Source organism: Diceros bicornis, chromosome 8, assembly GCF_020826845.1.
Source record: "Diceros bicornis minor isolate mBicDic1 chromosome 8, mDicBic1.mat.cur, whole genome shotgun sequence".
NCBI classification, from domain to species: Eukaryota; Metazoa; Chordata; class Mammalia; order Perissodactyla; family Rhinocerotidae; genus Diceros; species Diceros bicornis.
The window spans coordinates 32,303,985-32,323,923 of record NC_080747.1 but is presented as its reverse complement, the minus strand read 5'-3'; the positions used below and the strand labels follow the sequence as shown (position 1 = coordinate 32,323,923).

Below are 19,939 nucleotides of genomic sequence, written 5' to 3'. Positions count from 1 at the left end.
GAACTCTGGAGAGCAATCTGGCAGTATTTCCCAAAGTTAAATTACACATACCCTTTAACCCAGAGATTCTAATTCCTGGAATTTAGCAACTGTTATGCTTGTGTATATGCTAAATGACATATATATAAGGATATTCATTTAGTATGATTTATAATAGCAAAATATTGGAAGCATCTTCGTCTTTTATCAATAGACAGTGGTTAATTATGATATATGTGTAAAATGGAATATTAAATAGCCTTGAAAAATGAGGTGTTCTGGGCCTGGCACCATGGCCAAGTGGTTAAAGTTCCGCATGCTCTGCTTTGGCGGCCTGGGTTCGCGGGTTCAGATCCCGGGCGCCGACCTACTAGTAGGTAAAGATTGGCACAGATGTTAGCTCAGGGCTAATCTTACTCAAGCAAAAAAAAAAAAAGGTGTTCTGTATCTGCAGATAAGGAACAAATCACCAAATATATTAAATGATAAAACTAAGGTGTATATTTTTATGTATACGTTTTAATATGTATAGAATATCTCTTAAAAGATATATGTGAGATTGTTCACATTGTTTGCCTCCAGAGACGGAAACTGGGTTCCCTAGGGGGCAAAGGTGGGAGGGAGAATTTCTTTTCACTGCATCCTCTTGTGCCTTTTGAATTTTGTACCATGGTCCTATATTATCAGTCTAAAGTGTGTTACATATTTTTTTATAAAAAATTGTTCAAACAAGTGTTTGAACAATTGTTATTTTGTTTTTGTCCCATCCCATTGCTCTCAACATGGATCAGGTGGAGCAGCCCATTCAGTAAGCACAAAACATGCTCTCCTCATGGATGAAGTAGATGGCATGGCAGGCAATGAGGACAGGGGAGGAATTCAGGTAATGAAAGCACTGTATTTTTGCAGTTTTACTGCTGATTTTTAGTTTAGTCTTTTTTTTATATTTAAAGAACTGATTATCATGCTTTGCTATTTACAGCAATTAAGGCACATTGCTGAGGAAGTTTTTAAAACCTAAAATACATACATTGTGTGGTATTTTGTTGTTTTTTTAAATAATTATTTTTATGTTGCAAATTTGCCTTTCAGGAATTAATTGGCCTGATAAAACATACAAAAATTCCCATCATTTGTATGTGCAATGATAGAAATCATCCCAAGATTCGCTCTTTGATTCATTATTGCTTTGATCTTCGTTTTCAAAGACCTCGGGTTGAACAAATTAAGGTATGATGATTGGAATTTTTTTCTCCCTCATGCTATCCTATTTCTTTTTGAGTCAGTTTTTAAAAGTATCTGATAAATATTTTTAAAATATCTGATTATAAGAGTTAAAAAAAAAGTCATTGAAGATTCCCGTTTGTCAATTTCAGGGGGCTATGATGTCTATTGCATTTAAAGAGGGTTTAAAGATCCCCCCTCCAGCTATGAATGAAATAATTTTGGGAGCCAATCAAGATATCAGACAGGTAAGTTAAATATATATTATATATATTTGATGATTCTTTTGAATTAATGTCTTCAACCTTTTTGAAAGGGGGAGTGGCAGTATTTTCCCATCTTGACAGTGTCTTATTTGTGATTCTTTTAGGTTTTACACAATCTGAGTATGTGGTGTGCACGAAGTAAGGCATTAACCTATGACCAAGCCAAGGCTGATTCTCATAGAGCCAAAAAGGATATCAAACTGGTAAAATAAATTTACATTTCCTAGTTACTTTCTCAACCTAAAGCACTTCTTGTTCTCTTGGTATTAACTTAATAGAAATAGTTATTATAATTCCTTGACACACCTCTAGAACCTATGAATATTTATAATAAGAGGTATAGACAGCTGTTAAAAGTGTTTGTAATTCAAATGATTTTTCCTCAAGATCTGTCAATGTGTATTGTAAATTTTGAGAAAGGAAAGTTTTAAATTATACTTATGCTTCAATAGTTATAAAATGGCCTTTCCAGAGTCCCTTACTTATAGATTTCGTGTTTTGAGTGGTTTTGGAACTGTTCAGATTAATCTGTTTCAAATGGTTTAGAGTTTAATAACCTTTCTGAAACTAGAGGTCTGTATCAATTATCTTTGTGTTTTTTTCACCTAGTCACTAGTCAGAATTTATTATTATAGTTAGAGCAATGATTAAACAGTGTTTTTCCCCCCTTCCTCCATCTTTTTTTCTTTAATTAATAAACTTTTTTAGAGCAGTTTTAGGTTCACAGTAAAATTGAGCAGACGGTACAGAGATTTCCCATATATTCCCTGTCCCCAGACTTATACAACCTCCCCCAGTATTAACATCTCCCACCAGAGTGGTACCTTTGTTACAACTGATGAACCTACATTGACACATCATTATTACCCAAAGTCCATAGTTTACATTAGGGTTCGCGTTTGGTGTTGTACATTCTATGGGTTTTGACAAATGTATAATGACACGTATCCATCATTGTAGTATCATACAGAGTATTTTCGCTGCCCTAAACAACCTCTGTGCTTCACCTGTTCATCCCTTCCTTCCCCCAACCCTTGGCACTCACTAATCTTACTGTCTCTTTTTTCAGAATGTCATGTAGTTGGAATCATACAGTATGTAGCCTTTTCAGATTGGCTTCTTTCACTTAATAATATGCATTCAAGGTTTTTCTGTATCTTTCCATGGCTTGATAGCTCAATTTCTTTTTAGTGCTGAAATGAGTGCTGAATAATATTCCAGTGTCTGGATGTACCACAGTTTATCTGTTCACCTATTGAAGGACATCTTGATTGCTTCCAAGTTTTGGCAATTATGAATAAAGCTGCTATAAATATCTATGTACAGGTTTTTTGTGTGAATATAAGTTTTCAGTTCATTTGGGTAAATACCAAGGAGCACAATTGCTGAATTACTGGTATGGTAAGAGTATATTTAGTTTTGTAAGAAACTACCAATCTGTCTTCCAAAGTGACTGTACCATTTTGCGTTCCTACCAGCAATGAAATGAGAGTTCCTGTTGCTCCACATCTTTGTCAGCATTTGATGTTGTTAGTCTTTTGGATCTTGGCCATTCTACTAGGTCTGTCCCTCTCTCTTTTAAGGGCCCGTTTGATGTTGTCCGGAAGGTGTTTGCAGCTGGAGAGGAGACTGCTCATATGTCACTTGTGGACAAATCAGATCTCTTTTTTCATGATTATTCAATAGCACCCCTCTTTGTCCAGGAGAACTACATACACGTGAAGCCTGTAGCTGCAGGGTGAGTGTTCAGAGCTAGTGAGGGGTTAGAATTAGTACCTTCTCAGCACTGTGAAGGCCAGATACCTGAGAGGGAGGGGTGTGATGTGTGGACAGTGGTGTAATCCAGACTGGTTTATTCCTGCAGTGGGGACACGAAAAAGCACTTGATGCTTTTAAGCAGAGCAGCAGATAGCATATGTGATGGTGACCTAGTGGACCGTCAGATTCGGAGTAAGCAAAACTGGAGTCTTCTGCCCACACAGGTAAGCATAGGGTTCTCCTTAAAGTGTGGACTTGGCTTTAGTTAAAGAGAACAAAATAGCTTATAGCTCCTGTAATTATTTGAAATGCCAGATAAACATTATGGCTCTTGTGGCAAAAATACAATCTGTTATAGATTACAATACTCTGTGGTCACTGTTGTCTATTTCTTAATCTAGCCTTAATTTTTCAATGTTTCACATTGTTTTTATATAAATGGACATATGGAAATAGGAATGTTACATTTTGGTCATAACTAAGATGTGAGTCAAAAGTTTCATTTGCTCTGTTTTACCTTAAGAATCCATTTCTTTTGTGTTATTCTTGGTTCTCCCAGATGGTAACTAAGTAGCTCCTCCTTGAAGAAATGCAGCCAGGGCAGGTTAGCAGCTACTTTTTTTTTTTTGTTTTAATTTTATTTATTTATTTTTTCCCCCAAAGCCCCAGTAGATAGTTGTATGTCATAGCTGCACATCCTTCTAGTTGCTGTATGTGGGACACGGCCTCAGCATGGCCGGAGAAGCGGTGTGTCAGTGCGTGTCCGGGATTGAACCCGGGGTGCCAGCAGCGGAGCGCACGCACTTAACCGCTAAGCCATGGGGCCGGCCCAGCAGCTACTTTTTTGATACATGAATTCTGATTTTCTTCTTCCTTGCTAAAGAGGCAGCTTTATACTGGGTGCTTTACTTAGGTTGATATCTTTTACTCAAAATAGAGTTTTTCAGACTTTCAAAATTAAGAGTGTTATTTGTTCTTAAGTTGTGCATATTTATACAGTATTATTGGCCTGATTAATAAGCAAAGGACTTCTGGAAGGCCTACTCTTCTCTTAATTCTACATACACATTGTTTGACAACAAAAAACAAAGACTCAATCTGAATATAAAGAATTCTTTCTCTTATGTTTTAAAAGTGTTCTTTTTTTTTTTTTTACCTAATAATTGTACCTTTGAGAATTTATCCTAAAGAAATAATTTTAAACACAGGAAAAACTTATTAATGTGCAAAAATATTCCCTAAAGCTTTAGTTCTGATAGCAAAAAATTGGAGAAAGTCTCCATGTCCAGCAAAAGGAGAATGATTAATTATGGTATATCCTCTTGATGGAACATTATGCAGTCTTTAAAATTATTTGTAAAGATTATCTAATATGAAAAAATACTTATGAGAGAATGTTATTAGAATAAAGCAGGATACAAAATTTGTGTATAATTCCAACCTTTAAAAAAGTAAAACCGTGAGATATAGAAGATATTCAAGGATTCTTTTTTTAAAAACTTTTCTTAAGTGCTAGTTTACTTGATTCTCTAATTATTAGATTTTCCATGTTTTGATCTACCTGTGCTATCAGTAGCTTATGTTAAAGACAATCATATTCCTGTTCGAGTCTTTTCTGTGACATTGGCATCTTGAAGGAACTGGTATGTTGAGATAGTTGGTTAGGGAGGTCGAGTTGGTGAGATGATCTCTGAGGGCTATAACATGTTTTGGACCAAGGTGTTTTCTGCAGTCAGTTTTCTCTGGGAGAAGTTTCCCCTATCAGCAGATCAGAAACAGAGGGAAAGGGCCTGACTATCCTGCAATTAGGTACCTGGGACAATGTTGCTTCATTTTCCAGAGACTGCTTGAAAGCCAGTAGCTGCTAAGGAAGCAACTTTGTACCAAATGTAAATTGTGGACTGCATTTGATTTTTTCAGGCCATTTATGCCAGTGTTCTTCCTGGAGAATTAATGAGGGGGTACATGACCCAGTTTCCCACCTTCCCAAGCTGGTTGGGGAAGTACTCATCTATGGGCAAACATGATCGTACTGTTCAAGACCTAGCATTGCATATGAGTCTCAGGTAAGCGGTATTACTCCATGTCTAGCATTTTATCAGTGTGTTAGCCTTTATCCTGTTTTCGCTGCCCTAAACAACACAAGTCAAGATTTGCGTTTTAGTTTTGATTTTGTTGCTAACTAGATAAATGATCCTGGATAAGTTCCTTATATTTTGTGGGCCTGAGTTTTATTATCTGTAATCAGTATGACACTTGTTTTATCACTTAAAAGGATACTTTGGAGAATAAAGCCAGATAGTAAATGTGCCACAACTTTAACATAAATTTTAAAACTATATAAATCTGATATGTAGTTTTAAAACTATATAAATCTGATATAAATAAATTATTCATTGTTATTGTGACTATGCCTATTACTAGTAGGCATACTAGTAATGTCTCGGCTTCTAAATAATTTAACAGGAAAAGGAGAACTATTTAAGTAAATAAACTAGTTTTTACCTGTTGTGGTAGTAAACTGACCTACTCATTTGGAATAGAGGATATAGTTTAGCATATAACAGGAGGTAGACATTCAGATGATTGAAAACCAATGTGCTTGGAGAAGTGGAGAAGTTTAAAGATTCTCGTTATTTGGTACAATTTTGTTTAGAAACTTAGAAAATGTGCATGCACACAAATATTAAGTGAACTTCAGGGATTCATTTTTTTTTTTTTTTTTGATGAGAAAGATTAGCCCTGAGCTAACATCTGTTGCCAGTCCTCCTCTTTTTGCTGAGGAAGATCGGCCCTGGGCTAACATCCGTGCTCATCTTCCTCTACTTTATATGGGACGCAGCCACAGCATGGCTTGATAAGCGGTGCGTAGGTCCGTGCCTGGGATCTGAACCCACGAACCCTGGGCCACTGAAGTGGTGCGTGTGAACTTAACCACTGTGCCACCAGGTCGGCCCCTCAGGGATTCACTTTTAACTGTGGAGAACAACTTGAGCAATCTTATTTCCCTTTCTGGTCCCTGGAGGGACTTTTGGTTAAAGCTGAACTGAGATAGTTCCTTTCCTCTGTTCTTGTAAAATTCTGCTTCCTACTATATTCTCCTTTCCTAGCCTATAACATAGGTCTTTTTTTGCCACCTTTATATTAGTTTTCTATTGCTGCTATAACAAATTACTAAAACTTAGTCGCTTAAAACAACACAAATTTATTCCCATCTTGAGATGGGAAGATTATCCTGAATTATCTGGGTGGGCATAATGTAATTGCAAGGGTCTTTATTAAAAAAAAAAAACGCAGGGGAAGGCAGCAGTGTCAGAGAGAGAGATTTGAAGAAGCTACAGTGCTGGCTTTGAACATGGAACAATGGACTGTGAGCCAAGGGATGCAGGTGGACTCTGGAAACTGGAAAGGGCTGCTTTTCCCCACTCCTCTTCTCAGTGCTCAAGCTGAGAGCCTGCCTCTCAGCTCTTTCCTACTCCGTACCTACTGCTTTTTAAAGGTGATGCATCACTGTGTCCTAGGGATGTCCCTCTTTGATGCTCCCACTATATTCATGTAGATTTTGAGCACTGGACTTCCATGTTGTTTTGTGACTGTACTTTTGTATGTCTGTCCCCATCTCCCATTACATAAAATTGCTCAATAAATGTTTATTAATGAATCATATACAGGACATTGTCAAGGACATCTATAGTGAGTTTCACAATTTTTAAGTAAATTAAGACCGTCTTAGTTTTAACCCTGATTAAGTCACTCAACTTCTATAGGCGGCAGTTTCTCTTTTATCTTTAAAAATGGAAATGTGGCTTTATTATTAGTTCTTAATCTTTTTTGGATCATAGATGCCTTTGAGAATGTGAAAGTTCTTTGATCTTTATTCTCCCCAAAATGCACTAATGCACAAATAATATAATTTTAGGGGAATTATAGATTTCTGAGGTTAAGAGCCCTTGATTTAGGTACGTTAGATGATACGTTTAGACTTTTCTAGATTGAATGTTCTGTGATTCTACTAGAAGGTAACAGTTATATAACAAAATGTAAGAGAATAATTTTGGAAAAGGTTTCATGATTTTCTTGGGCAGTGTGGCTTATGGGCTCATACTTGTCTTCAAGTACTAGTATGCTTGATTATGGAAGACTGAATCTAGAGGAAATGGGTGAATTTAAAATAGAGTTTTTTGAACTCTTTGGCTAGGTAATAAAACACTTGTGGGGCGAGGTTCTAGATTTCTATCAGGAGAAGAACTATGTGGCTTCTTGTGATTCACACATTCAGTTACTTGAAGGCAGGAGCAGGACCCCTAGGTAATTTTTAAAGGGACTTTTCATTTCTTTTCTAATTTTAATGTGGGTTCTGAAACCAAGAGCTTTTGAGGTCTCTTGTTTATAGTACATATACGTATATAATTGTCTGGTTTGAAGATTGAGGCAGTTGGGTTGGAAAGATTTACAGTGGTGGCATTGGAAATAGTTTTGTTCAGCTATTTTAAGAGAGAAAGAAAAAGTCATTTCATGATGACATTCTAGTTCTCAGGAGATCAGAGACTGTTTCCCTGAGCCTTCTCCGTGCCAGTGTGGGCCACCTTTTGATTCTGTAGGAACATTCTCTGCAGTTTTCTTAGATTTGGGGAAAACTCTGCTCTAGAACTAAAGGTTCCATGGTAACAGCATTAGGAAATGTGAGGGAAGCATTCATATATAATTTTGTATGTTATTATCAGAGACCAAAAGGTATTACAGACTCATGTAGGAAGTGGCAATGGCACTTGAGGTAGGAAATCTCACTGCCTTTTACTGATGCTTTTAATATTTGGGACTTGGAATGAGTAATCTTTGGCTGTAATAAGTATGAGCACATAGAAACACTGTTGTTGCCTGGGCCTTAAGAGTAGGATGGAAATATAATCTACATTTGTGTTTTTCATTTACGTATCTGGGTAAGTAGAAAATTCCCTTTGAGTACTTTGGTGTGTATCCATTATTCTGGTGGTGTAGTGCAAGGCTTTCTCTACACCAGCTGTTAAGTAATAGGCATTCCATTGAGCATTATTAAAAGTGGATTGAACTACATCTGATTAACTCATTGTTGATATGCACACTATAACTTGAGTTGGTGGTAGTTTGCATTGACTATTGGTGTATCTCTTTTGTTTTGGTTTAAGAACTTACTCTAGCAAAAGGACTGTAAACATGGATTATCTGTCACATATAAGAGATGCACTTGTACAGCCCTTGACCTCACAAGGCGTAGAAGGAGTACAGGATGTTGTTGCTCTTATGGACACATATTATTTGATGAAAGAAGACTTTGAGACTATCATGGAAATTAGCAGCTGGGGAGGCAAACCTAGTCCCTTCTCCAAGCTGGATCCCAAGGTAAATTGTGTAGCCCAGTTGGTTCTCCACCACTTTGTAATTACCAGGTTTGCACTAGGAGTACTTCAGAAATGTTTTAGATGCTTTTTAAAAATTTAAAAAATTTTTTTTCTTTGATGCTTTTTGCTTCTTATGTCCTGTGTTTTCCAAAGATACTATTTGAGTACAATATTAAGAATAGACTTCTGGATTTGACTTTACAATTTGCATTTTAATCTTTGTTTTATGCTGATTGGAAAAGCAAGATGTGAAATTTGAGGAGCAAATATAAACATATTCCTTATAAGGTGGGCAGATGAACTTGAGGAAGTAAAAGTGAGGTGGTGGTAATGTATTATGAAAGGAAAGAAGTGTTTACTGGCTGAGAATTTTTATACTTTTATTTTTCTTAATCTACCTAACCTGTGGATTCAGTATTTATTCCAGTTGGACAATCTATTATGTAATAATATATCCCCCTACTTTCTTTATATAATAAGCATAAAAAAAATAAAGTGACATAACATGAATGTGTAATATCTGATCCCTCACTCTTGTGCCTGTGTATTGGTGCCATTTTAGAAGACATATTCTTTGTGGCTTGCCTTCTCTAGAATTTTGACTTGACTTAATGGTTATGGGTAAATTCTCACAAGAGATATCCATTGTTAGAATTCAAGGAGTAATTCTACAATTGTTTAGAAGCTTCAAGTTAAGGCTCTTCAAGTTACTTAGTATTTTGAAGTAACCACTATCATTGTGGTAAAGGTAATTTATATATTTTGTGGTAATTAAAGGCCAACTTTAACTTGTACTTTATTTTGTGCCTTTTTTGATTTATTATTTCACTAACTTTGCTAATCACTTTTTATAACTGTAGAGAGCACTGAATAGGTAGAAACGGTGACTTAAAGTGACTTTTTTAATCCGCCTAAGGTTCCCAAAATATTGATTCTTATCTTTTTGAGTCATGGGCTTTATTAAGAATGTCATGAAAAATATGGAACTTGTCCAAAGAAAAATGCATATACGTACACTTACACGTATACACATAAATATTTTGCAAACAATTTCAAGGGGCTCCTAGGGTCTCTCAAAGCCTTTAGGCCTACAGAGTTTAAAAGGACCGTTTGGGACTTAGATTTTTTAAAAAATCCCTCTATTCCTTTCCTATAGGTGAAAGCAGCCTTTACAAGAGCTTACAATAAGGAGGTCCACCTTACTCCGTATTCACTTCAGGCAGTAAAGACCTCCAGACACAGCACAGGCCCAGCACTGGATTCTGAATACAATGAAGAGTTAAATGAAGATGACTCTCAATCTGATGAGAAAGATCAAGACTCTATGGAAACTGATGCTATGATCAAGGTAGTATTTTTAAGCTATAGACAGGAGAAGCTATGATACTCCCTCAAAATAGTTTATCTTTGTATATAACTTGCCTTCTGAAATTATTCAGGACCTGTTTAGCAAGTAGCAGAGTAAGCTTAAAATACTTTTTTTTTTGTTCATCACAGGTGAGGGTGGAGAAGGTGTAGATTTCATTTTTTATAAATAGTCAGCTTTGGGCCGGCCTGGTGGCTTAGCGGTTAAGTGCACGCGCTCCGCTGCTGGCGGCCCGGGTTCGGATCCCGGGCGTGCATCGACGCACCGCTTCTCCGGCCATGCGGAGGCTGCGTCCCACATACAGCAACTAGAGGGATGTGCAGCTATGACATACAACTATCTGCTGGGGCTTTGGGGGAAAAAATAAATAAATAAAATCTTAAAAAAAAAAAAAAATAAATAAATAAATAAATAGTCAGCTTCTTATAATAGTGGGAGAGCCAAATAGCAAGAAAATAGGCCATCATATTGATGGTCATATGCTCTATTAGAAAAAGTAATATTTTTATTTATTTAGCCATTGATGTGTGCTTTATCCACAGACACACATTTTAATAACATAATCAAGAAAAGCATTTTCTTTTTTTTAATTGAGGTAACATTGGTTTCTAACATTATATAAATTTCAGATGTACATCATTGTATTTTGATTTCTGTGTAGACCACATCATGTTCACCACCCAAAGACTAATGACCATCTGTCACCATACACATGTGACCTGTCATCCCTTTCGCCCTCCTCCCTCCCTCCTTCCCCTCTGTTAACCACCACTCTAATCTCTGAGTCTTTGTGTTTATTTGTTGTTGTAATTTTTATCTTCTACTTATGAGTGAAATCATATAGTATTTGACTTGCTCCCTTTGACTTATTTCGCTTAGCATAATACCCTCAAGATCGATCCGTGTTGTTGCAAATGGCAAGATTTCATCTTTTTTTTATAGCTGAGTAGTATTCTGTTGTGTATATAATCACATCTTCTTTATCAATTCATCCATTGACGGGCACTTAGGTATTGTGCTAGTCTTGGCTATTGTGAATAATGCTGCAGTGAACATAGGGGTACGTGTATCTTTACGCATTGGTGTTGTCATGTTCTTTGGATAAATACTGAGCAGTGGAATAGCTGGATCGTATGGTAGTTCTATTCTTTATTTTTTCAGGAACCTCCATACTGTTTTCCACAGTGGCTACACCAGTTTACATTCCCACCAGCAGTGTATGAAGAGTTCCCTTTTCTCCACATCCTCTCCAACACTTGTTTCTTGTCTTGTTAATTATAGTTATTCTGACGGGTGTGAGGTGATAGCTTATTGTAGTTTTGATTTGCATTTCCCTCATAATTAGTGATGTTGAATATCTTTTCATGTGCCTGTTGGCTGTCTGTATATCTTCTTTGGAAAAATGTCTGTTCAGATCCTTTGCCCATTTTTTAATTGGGTTGTTTGTTTCTTTGTTGTTGAGTTGTATGAGTTCTTTACATATTTTGGATATTAACCCCTTATCAGATATATGGTTTGCAAATATCTTCTCCCAATTGTTAGGTTTTCTTTTCTTTTTGTTGATGGTTTCCTTTGCTGTGCAGAAGCTTTTTAGTTTGATGTAGTCCTATTTATTTATTTTTTCTTTTGTTTCCCTTGCCTGGTGAGACGTGGTATTCAAAAAGATGCTGCTAATAAGACAGATGTCAAAGAGTCTACTGCCTGTGTTTTCTTCTAGAAGTTTTATGGTTTTAGGTCTTACATTCAAGTCTTTAATCCATTTTGAGTTAATTTTTGTGTATGGTGTAAGATAAGTCTACTTTCATTCTTTTGCATGTGGCTATCCAGTTTTCCCAACACCATTTATTGAAGAGACTTGCCTTTCTCCATTGTGCATTCTTGGCTTCCTTGTCGAAAATTAGCTATCCATAAATGTGTGGGTTTATTTCTGGACTCTTGGTTCTGTTCCATTGATCTGTGTGTCTGTTTTTGTGCCAGTACCATGCTGTTTTGGTTACTATAGCTTTGTAGTATATTTTTTTTTTTTTAAAGATTTTATTTATTTTATTTTTCCCCCCAAAGCCCCAGTGGATAGTTGTATGTCGTAGCTGCACATCCTTCTAGTTGCTGTATGTGGGACTCGGCCCCAGGATGAACGGAGAAGTGGTGCCTCGATGCGCACCCGGGATCCGAACCCAGGCCACCAGCATCGCAGCGCGCGCACTCAACCACCAAGCCACAGGGCCGGCCCTACTTTGTAGTATATTTTGAAATCAGGGAGTGTGATACCTCCAGCTTTGTTCTTTTTTCTCAGGATTACATTGGCTATTTGGGTTCTTTTATTATTCCATATAAATTTTAGGATTCTTTGTTCTATTTTGTGAAAAATGTCGTTTTTGAAAGGGATTGCATTGAATCTGTAGACTGCTTTCGGAAGTATGGACGTTTTAACTATGTTAATTCTTCCAATCCATGAGCATGGAATATCTTCCCATTTCTTTGTTTATTCTTTGATTTCTTTCAACTGTGTTTTATAGTTTTCAGTGTACAAGTCTTTTCACCTCTTTGGTTAAATTTATTCCTAGGTATTTTATTCTTTTTGTTGCGATTATAAATGGGATTGTATTCATAATTTCTCTTTCTGTTATTTTGTTGTTAGTGTATGGAAATGCAACTGATTTTTGCATGTTGATTTTGTATCTTGCAACTTGATTGTATTCATTTATTCTAATAGTTTTTTGGTAGATTCTTTAGGGTTTTCTATATATAAAATCATGTCATCTGCACAGAGCGACAGTTTTACTTCTTCCTTTCCAGTTTGGATCCCTTTTATTTCTTTTTCTTGCCTGGTGGCTCTGGCTAGGGCTTCCAATACTATTTTAAATGAGAGTGGCGAAAGTGGGCATCCTTGTCTGGTTCCTGTTCTTAAAGGGATAGTTTTCAGTGTTTCACCATTGAGTATGATATTAGCTGTGGGTTTGTGATATATGGCTTTTATTATGTTGAAGTACTTTCCTTCTATACCTATTTTGTTCAGTTTTTATCATAAATGGATGCTATATCTTATCAAATGCTTTCTCTGCATCTATTGAGATGATCATTTTATTTTTATTAGTCATTTTGTTGATGTCACATTGATTGATTTGTAGATGTTGAACCATCCCTGCATTCCTGGAATAAATCCCACTTGATCATTGTGTATGATCTTTTTAATGTATTGTATTCGATTTGCTAGTATTTTGTTGAGGATTTTTGCACTGATGTTCATCGGTGATATTGGCCTGTAATTTTCTTTCTTGTAGTGTTCTTGTCTGGTTTTGGTATCAGAGTAATGCTGGCCTCATAAAATGAGTTTGGAAGTGTTTCCGCCTCTTCTTTTTTTGGGGAGAGTTTAAGAAGGATTGGTATTAATTCTTCTTTAAATGTTTGGTAGAACTCACCAGTGAACCCATCTGGCCCTGGACTGTTTTTTGGGAGGTTTTTGATTACTGTTTTAATCTCCTTACTAGTGATTGGTGTATTCAAATTCTTTATTTCCTCTTGATTCAGTTTTGGAAGGTTGTATGAGAAAAGCATTTTCAATGGAACCATTTCTCCCTTTTGTTATTTGTGTTTTGCTATAGCCATTGAATGGCCTATAGATGTTTTTCAGAAGCAAAACATCCTTGTCTTTTGCTAGGAAATTTAAAATCCTTTACGGTATCAGCCCACTGTTTACCATTGGCTGAGGCAAAGGACTTAGTCTGTATCCTCCTCTCACGTGTTGTTAGTGTGTGTGTGTGTGTGTGTGTGTGTGTGTGTCATTCTTGCCCCTCATATCTGTTTTGTATGTGCAGGGGTAGGAATAGTGGCCTTCTCCAGTGTAGCTCTCTCTAGTCTTATGTAGATGTAAGAGGTTGTCTCCTTCTCCCCTTCTCAAACTGAACGTGTTTAGATTTCTAATCTGAAACTGAAAGAAAAGGAAATTCTTCATGAAAACATTACCCTATTTGTAAATTATCTCTTGCTTATTTTGTCTTTACTAAATATACCTCTGTTCTAAATCCAAGAAACTGCATACATGGGGAATATATGTTAGTTCTAGATTCTGAATAGCTTCTCAGTTTTTACTGCTATCTTTTAAAGGCTACAACAAGCCCAGTTTTTGCTTAAAAGTAAGCTCATCAGGGATGGCAGTAGTTCAAGATCTAGATGTTTGCAGTGTTTCTTCTTTATTAATTAAGTTGCAGGTAAAGATTTGTTATAGAGATGAACTTATTTCATTTATTCATAACACAGCTATTAACTATTTTGTACATCTTTCCTTCCCAACAGAAAAAGCCAAAATCTTCAAAGCCTTCAAAATCAGAAAGAGATAAGGAGTCCAGAAAAGGAAAAGGAAAAAGTTCAAAGAAATGAAACTGTTTTCCATTACTAACAGCCACTTTTTACTCACCATGCTGACCAGTCTAGTTGGTCTAGAGAATGCCTTGTTTTTTCCAAAGGAACTATGTTTTAGCATAATGGGACAGCCTAATGGTCCCATTATAAATAAATGGTGGTACAAGTAGAAGGATGTAACCCGTAGGCTAACGTACACCTCTTATAGAGGTTGATAGGACTGCTTGGGTCCTCCACTGTCCCCTGTCAATCTAATTAGATTGTGCTTCAAAATGACTGTGTGTAATCAGAGCTAGAAACTGCACGTGCGCTTTGGAGTCAGATTTTAGTTAACAATAATATGCCTGGGGACAGTGGTACTCAGGTGACTTGTGTAGGCTTAAGAATTTATCCTAATGGCATTTATAGGACCAATGCCATTTTTTAAAAAAAAGTAGTTACTATTATGTGGTGAAATTTTGTAAATAAATCACAGTACAAAACAATCACCACCTAGAACTGGGTATTCTTTGTATATTGTCAAATATCTTGCAAAACATAAATTAGGAATAAAAATGTTCCACATGATACATGTACAAATTCTTCTGAAGATTGTCATCTTGTATAGTAAAATATTATGTTGGTATATTACTTGCCTTATTAATTTGCAAATGATTGGATAAAAAAGCTAACAATATTCCTTACTAACCAGTTGTGTGAAACGTAACTTTGGTAGTTGAAGAGCCAGAACTCTAATTCCCAACTTCATTACCTCTAAGAGTGCCGACCACATCTCTGCTGTGTATAGAATTTCAAGGAGAGGCCACTTTGTTATTACTAGAAGGTATGGGTGGCTGCAAAAGGTTTGCCAGACATTCTTATCCTTCCAGAGTCTCAACTCATCAGGTTTAAACCAGTAAGGCCTAGGTTAGGTCAGACTCTTTCTTAGTCTCACTCTGGCTTGGGACAAAATGAAACCTGGCTTTTGTTTACTTTGTTCCTGGGAGATCTGGTTCCATCCTGTGACGGATTCCACAGACCCTACTGGAACTTTAGATCGTTCCTGTAACTGTACTTGTTGAGTGGCCCTGAGGCTGTGGAACTAGCCTGGAATTTAAGTGTCTAGCTATTTTTTAATCTTGTCAGTAAATGCTCAGAGGTATGTGCTAATTCTTTGAGATATGTGCTAAAAGGAATGTAAAATCAGGATACCATTCCCTGCCTCTAAGGAACTGATAGTCCTCCACTTTATGGAGGTGAGCCATAAAGTTCTTGAGACATTTAAAGTGTATTTACCAGTGTGAAAAATGTCCTCATGTAGATTGTTGATTATGGGAATAAAACATTGCCTTAAGCCTTTGCCTACTGAGCCATGCCCCTCTCTTTCTTAAAGCCCAGCTTGAAACTTCTGCTTCAGTGAAGATTCCCTTGATTGATGACTGCCTCACCTACCCAGTGGGGTGAGCATGGCTTTCTTGTGCATATTCTTACATTTCTGTTGTCTTTGGATATGGAAGTCATGTCTGCCTACTTGCTCTGTACTCCTCAGGAAAGGGACTGTAATCTTGCAGCTGGAACAACGAATAATGTCCTTTACTTGTTCATTATGATTTCGTTTTTAATTCTAAATGCTCTAAACACATGATTAGCATAATCTGTGTATAAGATAAAAAGCTTTTTCTTTTAGAATTAGAGATTGTAAATATGCTTTTTAAAATATGAGGATGACAACATGGGTCTGTTTGATTCCTCTTTGAAGCCCTCATGACCATGATGTATGGCTGAGGTTAATGGTAGGTAGGAGTTGGTGGTTCCACAGCAGTTTGGATGTGAATCTAAATGGTCTGTGTTGGGATTGAATCCTTTTAATGGAGCGACGAATAAATCCTTATTGGAGCCACTAGGTGCCACACATCATCTTTGCAGCATAAAACTGTATACTTGCTTTTGAGATCCACTGGCCATTTTATAATCTATAACAAACTACTTTATCCCTTCATCTTGTTAAGTTTTGGCAGTCCATTATTTGCAGTACCATTATTTGGCCTCTGTAAGTTATTAACAAGGAGCACATTGTTGTGTGTACTAGGAGGAGTATCTTCCTAAGTAAGTTCTGGTATAATTATGCTCATGAATGGATGTCTAAGGCCCTTAACTCCCAAAACATAATGTGCTTACCCTCACAGATCCCAAGTGCCTATGGCTCTTATTCCTGTAACCGTACAGTATCCCTCTAGTGACAATGGAAAAACAAAGGGACTATGGGTGGGTTTAATGATAATAGCTTGTATCACTTAGTAAGGCCAAGGTCTCAGGCCTATTCTTTAGCCAGCCTTTGGGAGGGAAGAATAGATGATAAAGCTGGAGCTATTAATTATGTTTGTGGATGCTTGGGTGCTATAAAATTATTGGCACTTTGGGTTCTACCCTGGATACTTCTGTAACGTCTAGGATGCTGGTGGCTGTACTCTAAAATTACATCATCTGATACATTCAAAGTTAGGCTACATGACTCATTTCTGCCAGCTGCTCAAACTTTGGTGACATTGGCCTTAGATGGCAAGGAGGTATATACTGATGTAGGAAAAATACGGTGTGTGTGAGATGCATGTGGTGGGTGTGATATGAGGACGGAACCCTCCAACTGCCTTGGGGAAGTTCTGATTAATGTACATCTTCAGGGGAAGTCAGATGATTTAATTTTGTGACATGAATTCTATAGCATGCAGTATAATGACTCAGGAGATAATAAGCTTATAGTTTTGTTCATTCTTTCAAATATTTGATTTTACGGATTTTTTTTTTTTTTTTGGTGAGGAGATCAGCCCTGTGCTAACATCTGCCAATCCTCCTCTATTTTGGCTGAGGAAGACTGGCCCTGGGCCAACATCTGTGCCCATCTTCCTCCACTTTATATGGGACGCCGCCACAGCATGGCTTGCCAAGCAGTGCGTTGGTGCGCGCCCGGGATCCAAACTTGCGAACCCCGGGCCGCCGCAGTGGAGCGCGCGCACTTAACCGCTTGTGCCACCGGGCTGGCCCCTGATTTTACTGATTTTTGATGTTTTTAGTCTAGGACTAATTCTGCTAAATAGCCTTAATTTGTATAAACCTCTCATTTCAAACTTAACACTTGTTAGTGCTGCTCAAACTTCATAATGTGCTTCAAAGCTACCTTCATCTCTTTTTCTGTCTCCAAATCCAGGAAAACATTACAAATATCTAGTCAACAATTTTATTTTAAAGGAGATAATTCAAAATATAAAAGTTATCAAAAAGCTGAATATTTACAATTATGTCAAAGGTTACTATTAACAGTGCAAAGTATATAATATGTAAGACTTTGAAGAGAAAATATACAAAGTATAATAAACAGCAGTGTTACACGTCACTGTTTTGCCACTCTACAGAAGTTGAAAGTGGTGACCTGGAGAGGTCACCTTTGGTTTTTTTTCTGTATCCAGGCAGGACCATCTCTAAATCCACCAGGGGTAGAAACACAGCCTCCTGTTGAAAAATGCTATCTTCTCAGGAACATTATACCTGGAAAGGACAAAAATCCCCACATGGCTTTAAAAGGGTTTCAAGTAATGACTGGCTATTTAGTAATAAAACCAAACATACTAAAGAATTTTTTGCTCATTTCTGGTTGTGGAGCAGGATCACTACATTCAAGTTAGAAATCTCTAGTCTGTAACTAGTACTGAGTTTCAGTTTTGGCCTTGCAACTGACTAAAACTGTGTGAGTAAGCTGTTGAACCTCTATTATAAAGTGAGGATGGTAATAGCCATCTTACTGGGAAGAATGAGAAAACGCAAGGTAAGTGCTCAGCAATCTGTAGAGAAAAAATTTTGCTGAAACTAAATGGTTGTTAAGAGTTCAATTTTCCTGAAACTAAGTGGTTGTTAAGAGTTCTTGTCTAAAAGGAGTCAGTGAACAATAGCTTCAACCAATATTCATTGTATAATAAGATACTTATAGTGATTTTTTCAACAGGTGGTGCATGATCACAACTCACTGAGGTATATCTGCAAGGAGCTATGATACCATGGTCTAAGGCTCTACTTTAATGCAGGGATAGTGTTTGGGGAGAGTCTATGTAGGATTATTAAAAACACAAGCAAAGTTCTACTTTTGGAAGTGGCAGAGTTGCAAATTAATCCCCCCACAAATGATATTGTATTTTATCCTGAGTTTATAGCTAACTATTCAAAGGCATTGGGGAACAACCGAAAGCAGGTAGAAATTGGAAAGGTGTCAACTCGTGAAAGAAGAGAACTCCACTGGGTAAGATCTTTATATGGCTTTTCACCTGAGGGCAAGTCCCTGAAGCACAGGATGGCTAGAACTTAAAACAGTGAAGTCATAGTCTTACTAGCTTGAGGAGTCACAGAATAGGGTTTATGGCTGCCAGAGCTACTGAAATGTGAGGGAGACTATCCTGGAAAGGGGATTGCCTCAAAAATCTACATATAAACTCCATGCAAATCCCTGAACTTCACAGGCTTGAAGGAGACTCTTTTATGCTGGACTTGAAGCACAGTTTCATGTAGTAGGGAGTGCCATGTCTCAGGAAACTGAGGTGAGGGCTGCCTTCAGGAGACTTGGGCTTCAGTCCTCTGACCACAAAGAATAGAATCCCACCAACAGAGAGGCTGGATGAAGACTTTGAGCCTCAGGTGAGATTGCACCTCCAACCAACTGCAGCCTTGTCAGACTCTGAACAGAAGACCCAGCTAAGCCATGCCTACACTACTGAGCCACAGAAATTGTGAGATACTTCTGGTTCAAGATAGCAGTATAGGAGGCTCCTGAACTACCTCCTCTCACAGACACAGGGAATCTACAGCTACATACAGAATAGTTCCCTCTGAAAAATCCAGGAACTAGCCGAGTGACTCCTACACATTAGGTGAACGAGAAAAAACCCACATGGAAATAAATAGGAGAGGCTCAGATACAATCTCATCTTAAACCCCACCCCCAGGGTGGCAACACACAACTGGGAGGGAACTCACAACTCCCAGCCTTTCCTTGAGGAACGAAGAGTTTGTACCCCACATCTGGTGCCCTGACTTTTAAGATTTCCACCTGAGAGACAGGCCCCCAAAACATCTAGCTTTGAAAGCCAATGGGCCTGTAACCACAAGAGCTACAAGGATACAGTGAACTAAGAACTAGTTCTAAATGGGATCGTATGGACCCAGCGTGGCTAATCCCCCAGGGCCCAGCACAAACACAGCAGACTGAAATGTACCCATTCTTTCCATGAAAGAGGCCTAATTTGCTTATCTTAAAATTAAAAGCTTTGGCCTGAGAGGTGGACTTCCAATTTAACATACATCTAGGGGCCAACTGCAATACTCGCTAGTGACTGTGGAGGCTAGCAGGTGCCATCTTTATACTCCCTCTGCCTCACAAAGGTCTCTGTTATCTCCCAGAAAAGAGCTTGTGCAGAAGTTTGGTGCTTTGGTTTTTGCAGCTGCCACCGAGGGGACACCCCTTAATTGCCTGATTCTGGTGGTCAGTGGTGCTTTTTTTTTGTGGGTCTCCCTGGGTTGTAACAAAGAGAGAAACAATTCTTAACCAGCCATCCCTCCAGGGCTCAATGCAGAGGCAGCAGACGGAA

At 37.6% G+C, this 19,939-nt stretch overlaps 2 protein-coding genes across 6 annotated transcripts in view; one reads left to right on the top strand and one right to left on the bottom strand.

Moving 5' to 3' along the window:
• The window catches only part of RFC1 (replication factor C subunit 1), a 69,434-nt gene extending 53,756 nt beyond the window's left edge, over positions 1-15,678 (top strand). For all 3 annotated transcript variants that reach the window (XM_058546900.1, XM_058546899.1, XM_058546898.1), the window contains 10 exons: positions 771-862; positions 1,072-1,209; positions 1,356-1,451; positions 1,574-1,672; positions 3,053-3,207; positions 3,334-3,451; positions 5,148-5,293; positions 8,393-8,606; positions 9,762-9,953; positions 14,265-15,678. In XM_058546900.1, the coding sequence (XP_058402883.1) occupies positions 771-862; positions 1,072-1,209; positions 1,356-1,451; positions 1,574-1,672; positions 3,053-3,207; positions 3,334-3,451; positions 5,148-5,293; positions 8,393-8,606; positions 9,762-9,953; positions 14,265-14,348 (1,334 nt within the window). In that variant the 3' untranslated portion in view covers positions 14,349-15,678. The remainder of the gene's footprint in view (positions 1-770; positions 863-1,071; positions 1,210-1,355; positions 1,452-1,573; positions 1,673-3,052; positions 3,208-3,333; positions 3,452-5,147; positions 5,294-8,392; positions 8,607-9,761; positions 9,954-14,264) is intronic.
• A 1,852-nt stretch (positions 15,679-17,530) lies between these two features.
• Positions 17,531-19,939, bottom strand: part of WDR19 (WD repeat domain 19) — a 92,396-nt gene continuing 89,987 nt past the window's right edge. For all 3 annotated transcript variants that reach the window (XM_058546897.1, XM_058546893.1, XM_058546894.1), the window contains one exon: positions 17,531-17,852. The gene's annotated coding sequence lies outside the window, so the exon portion shown is untranslated. The remainder of the gene's footprint in view (positions 17,853-19,939) is intronic.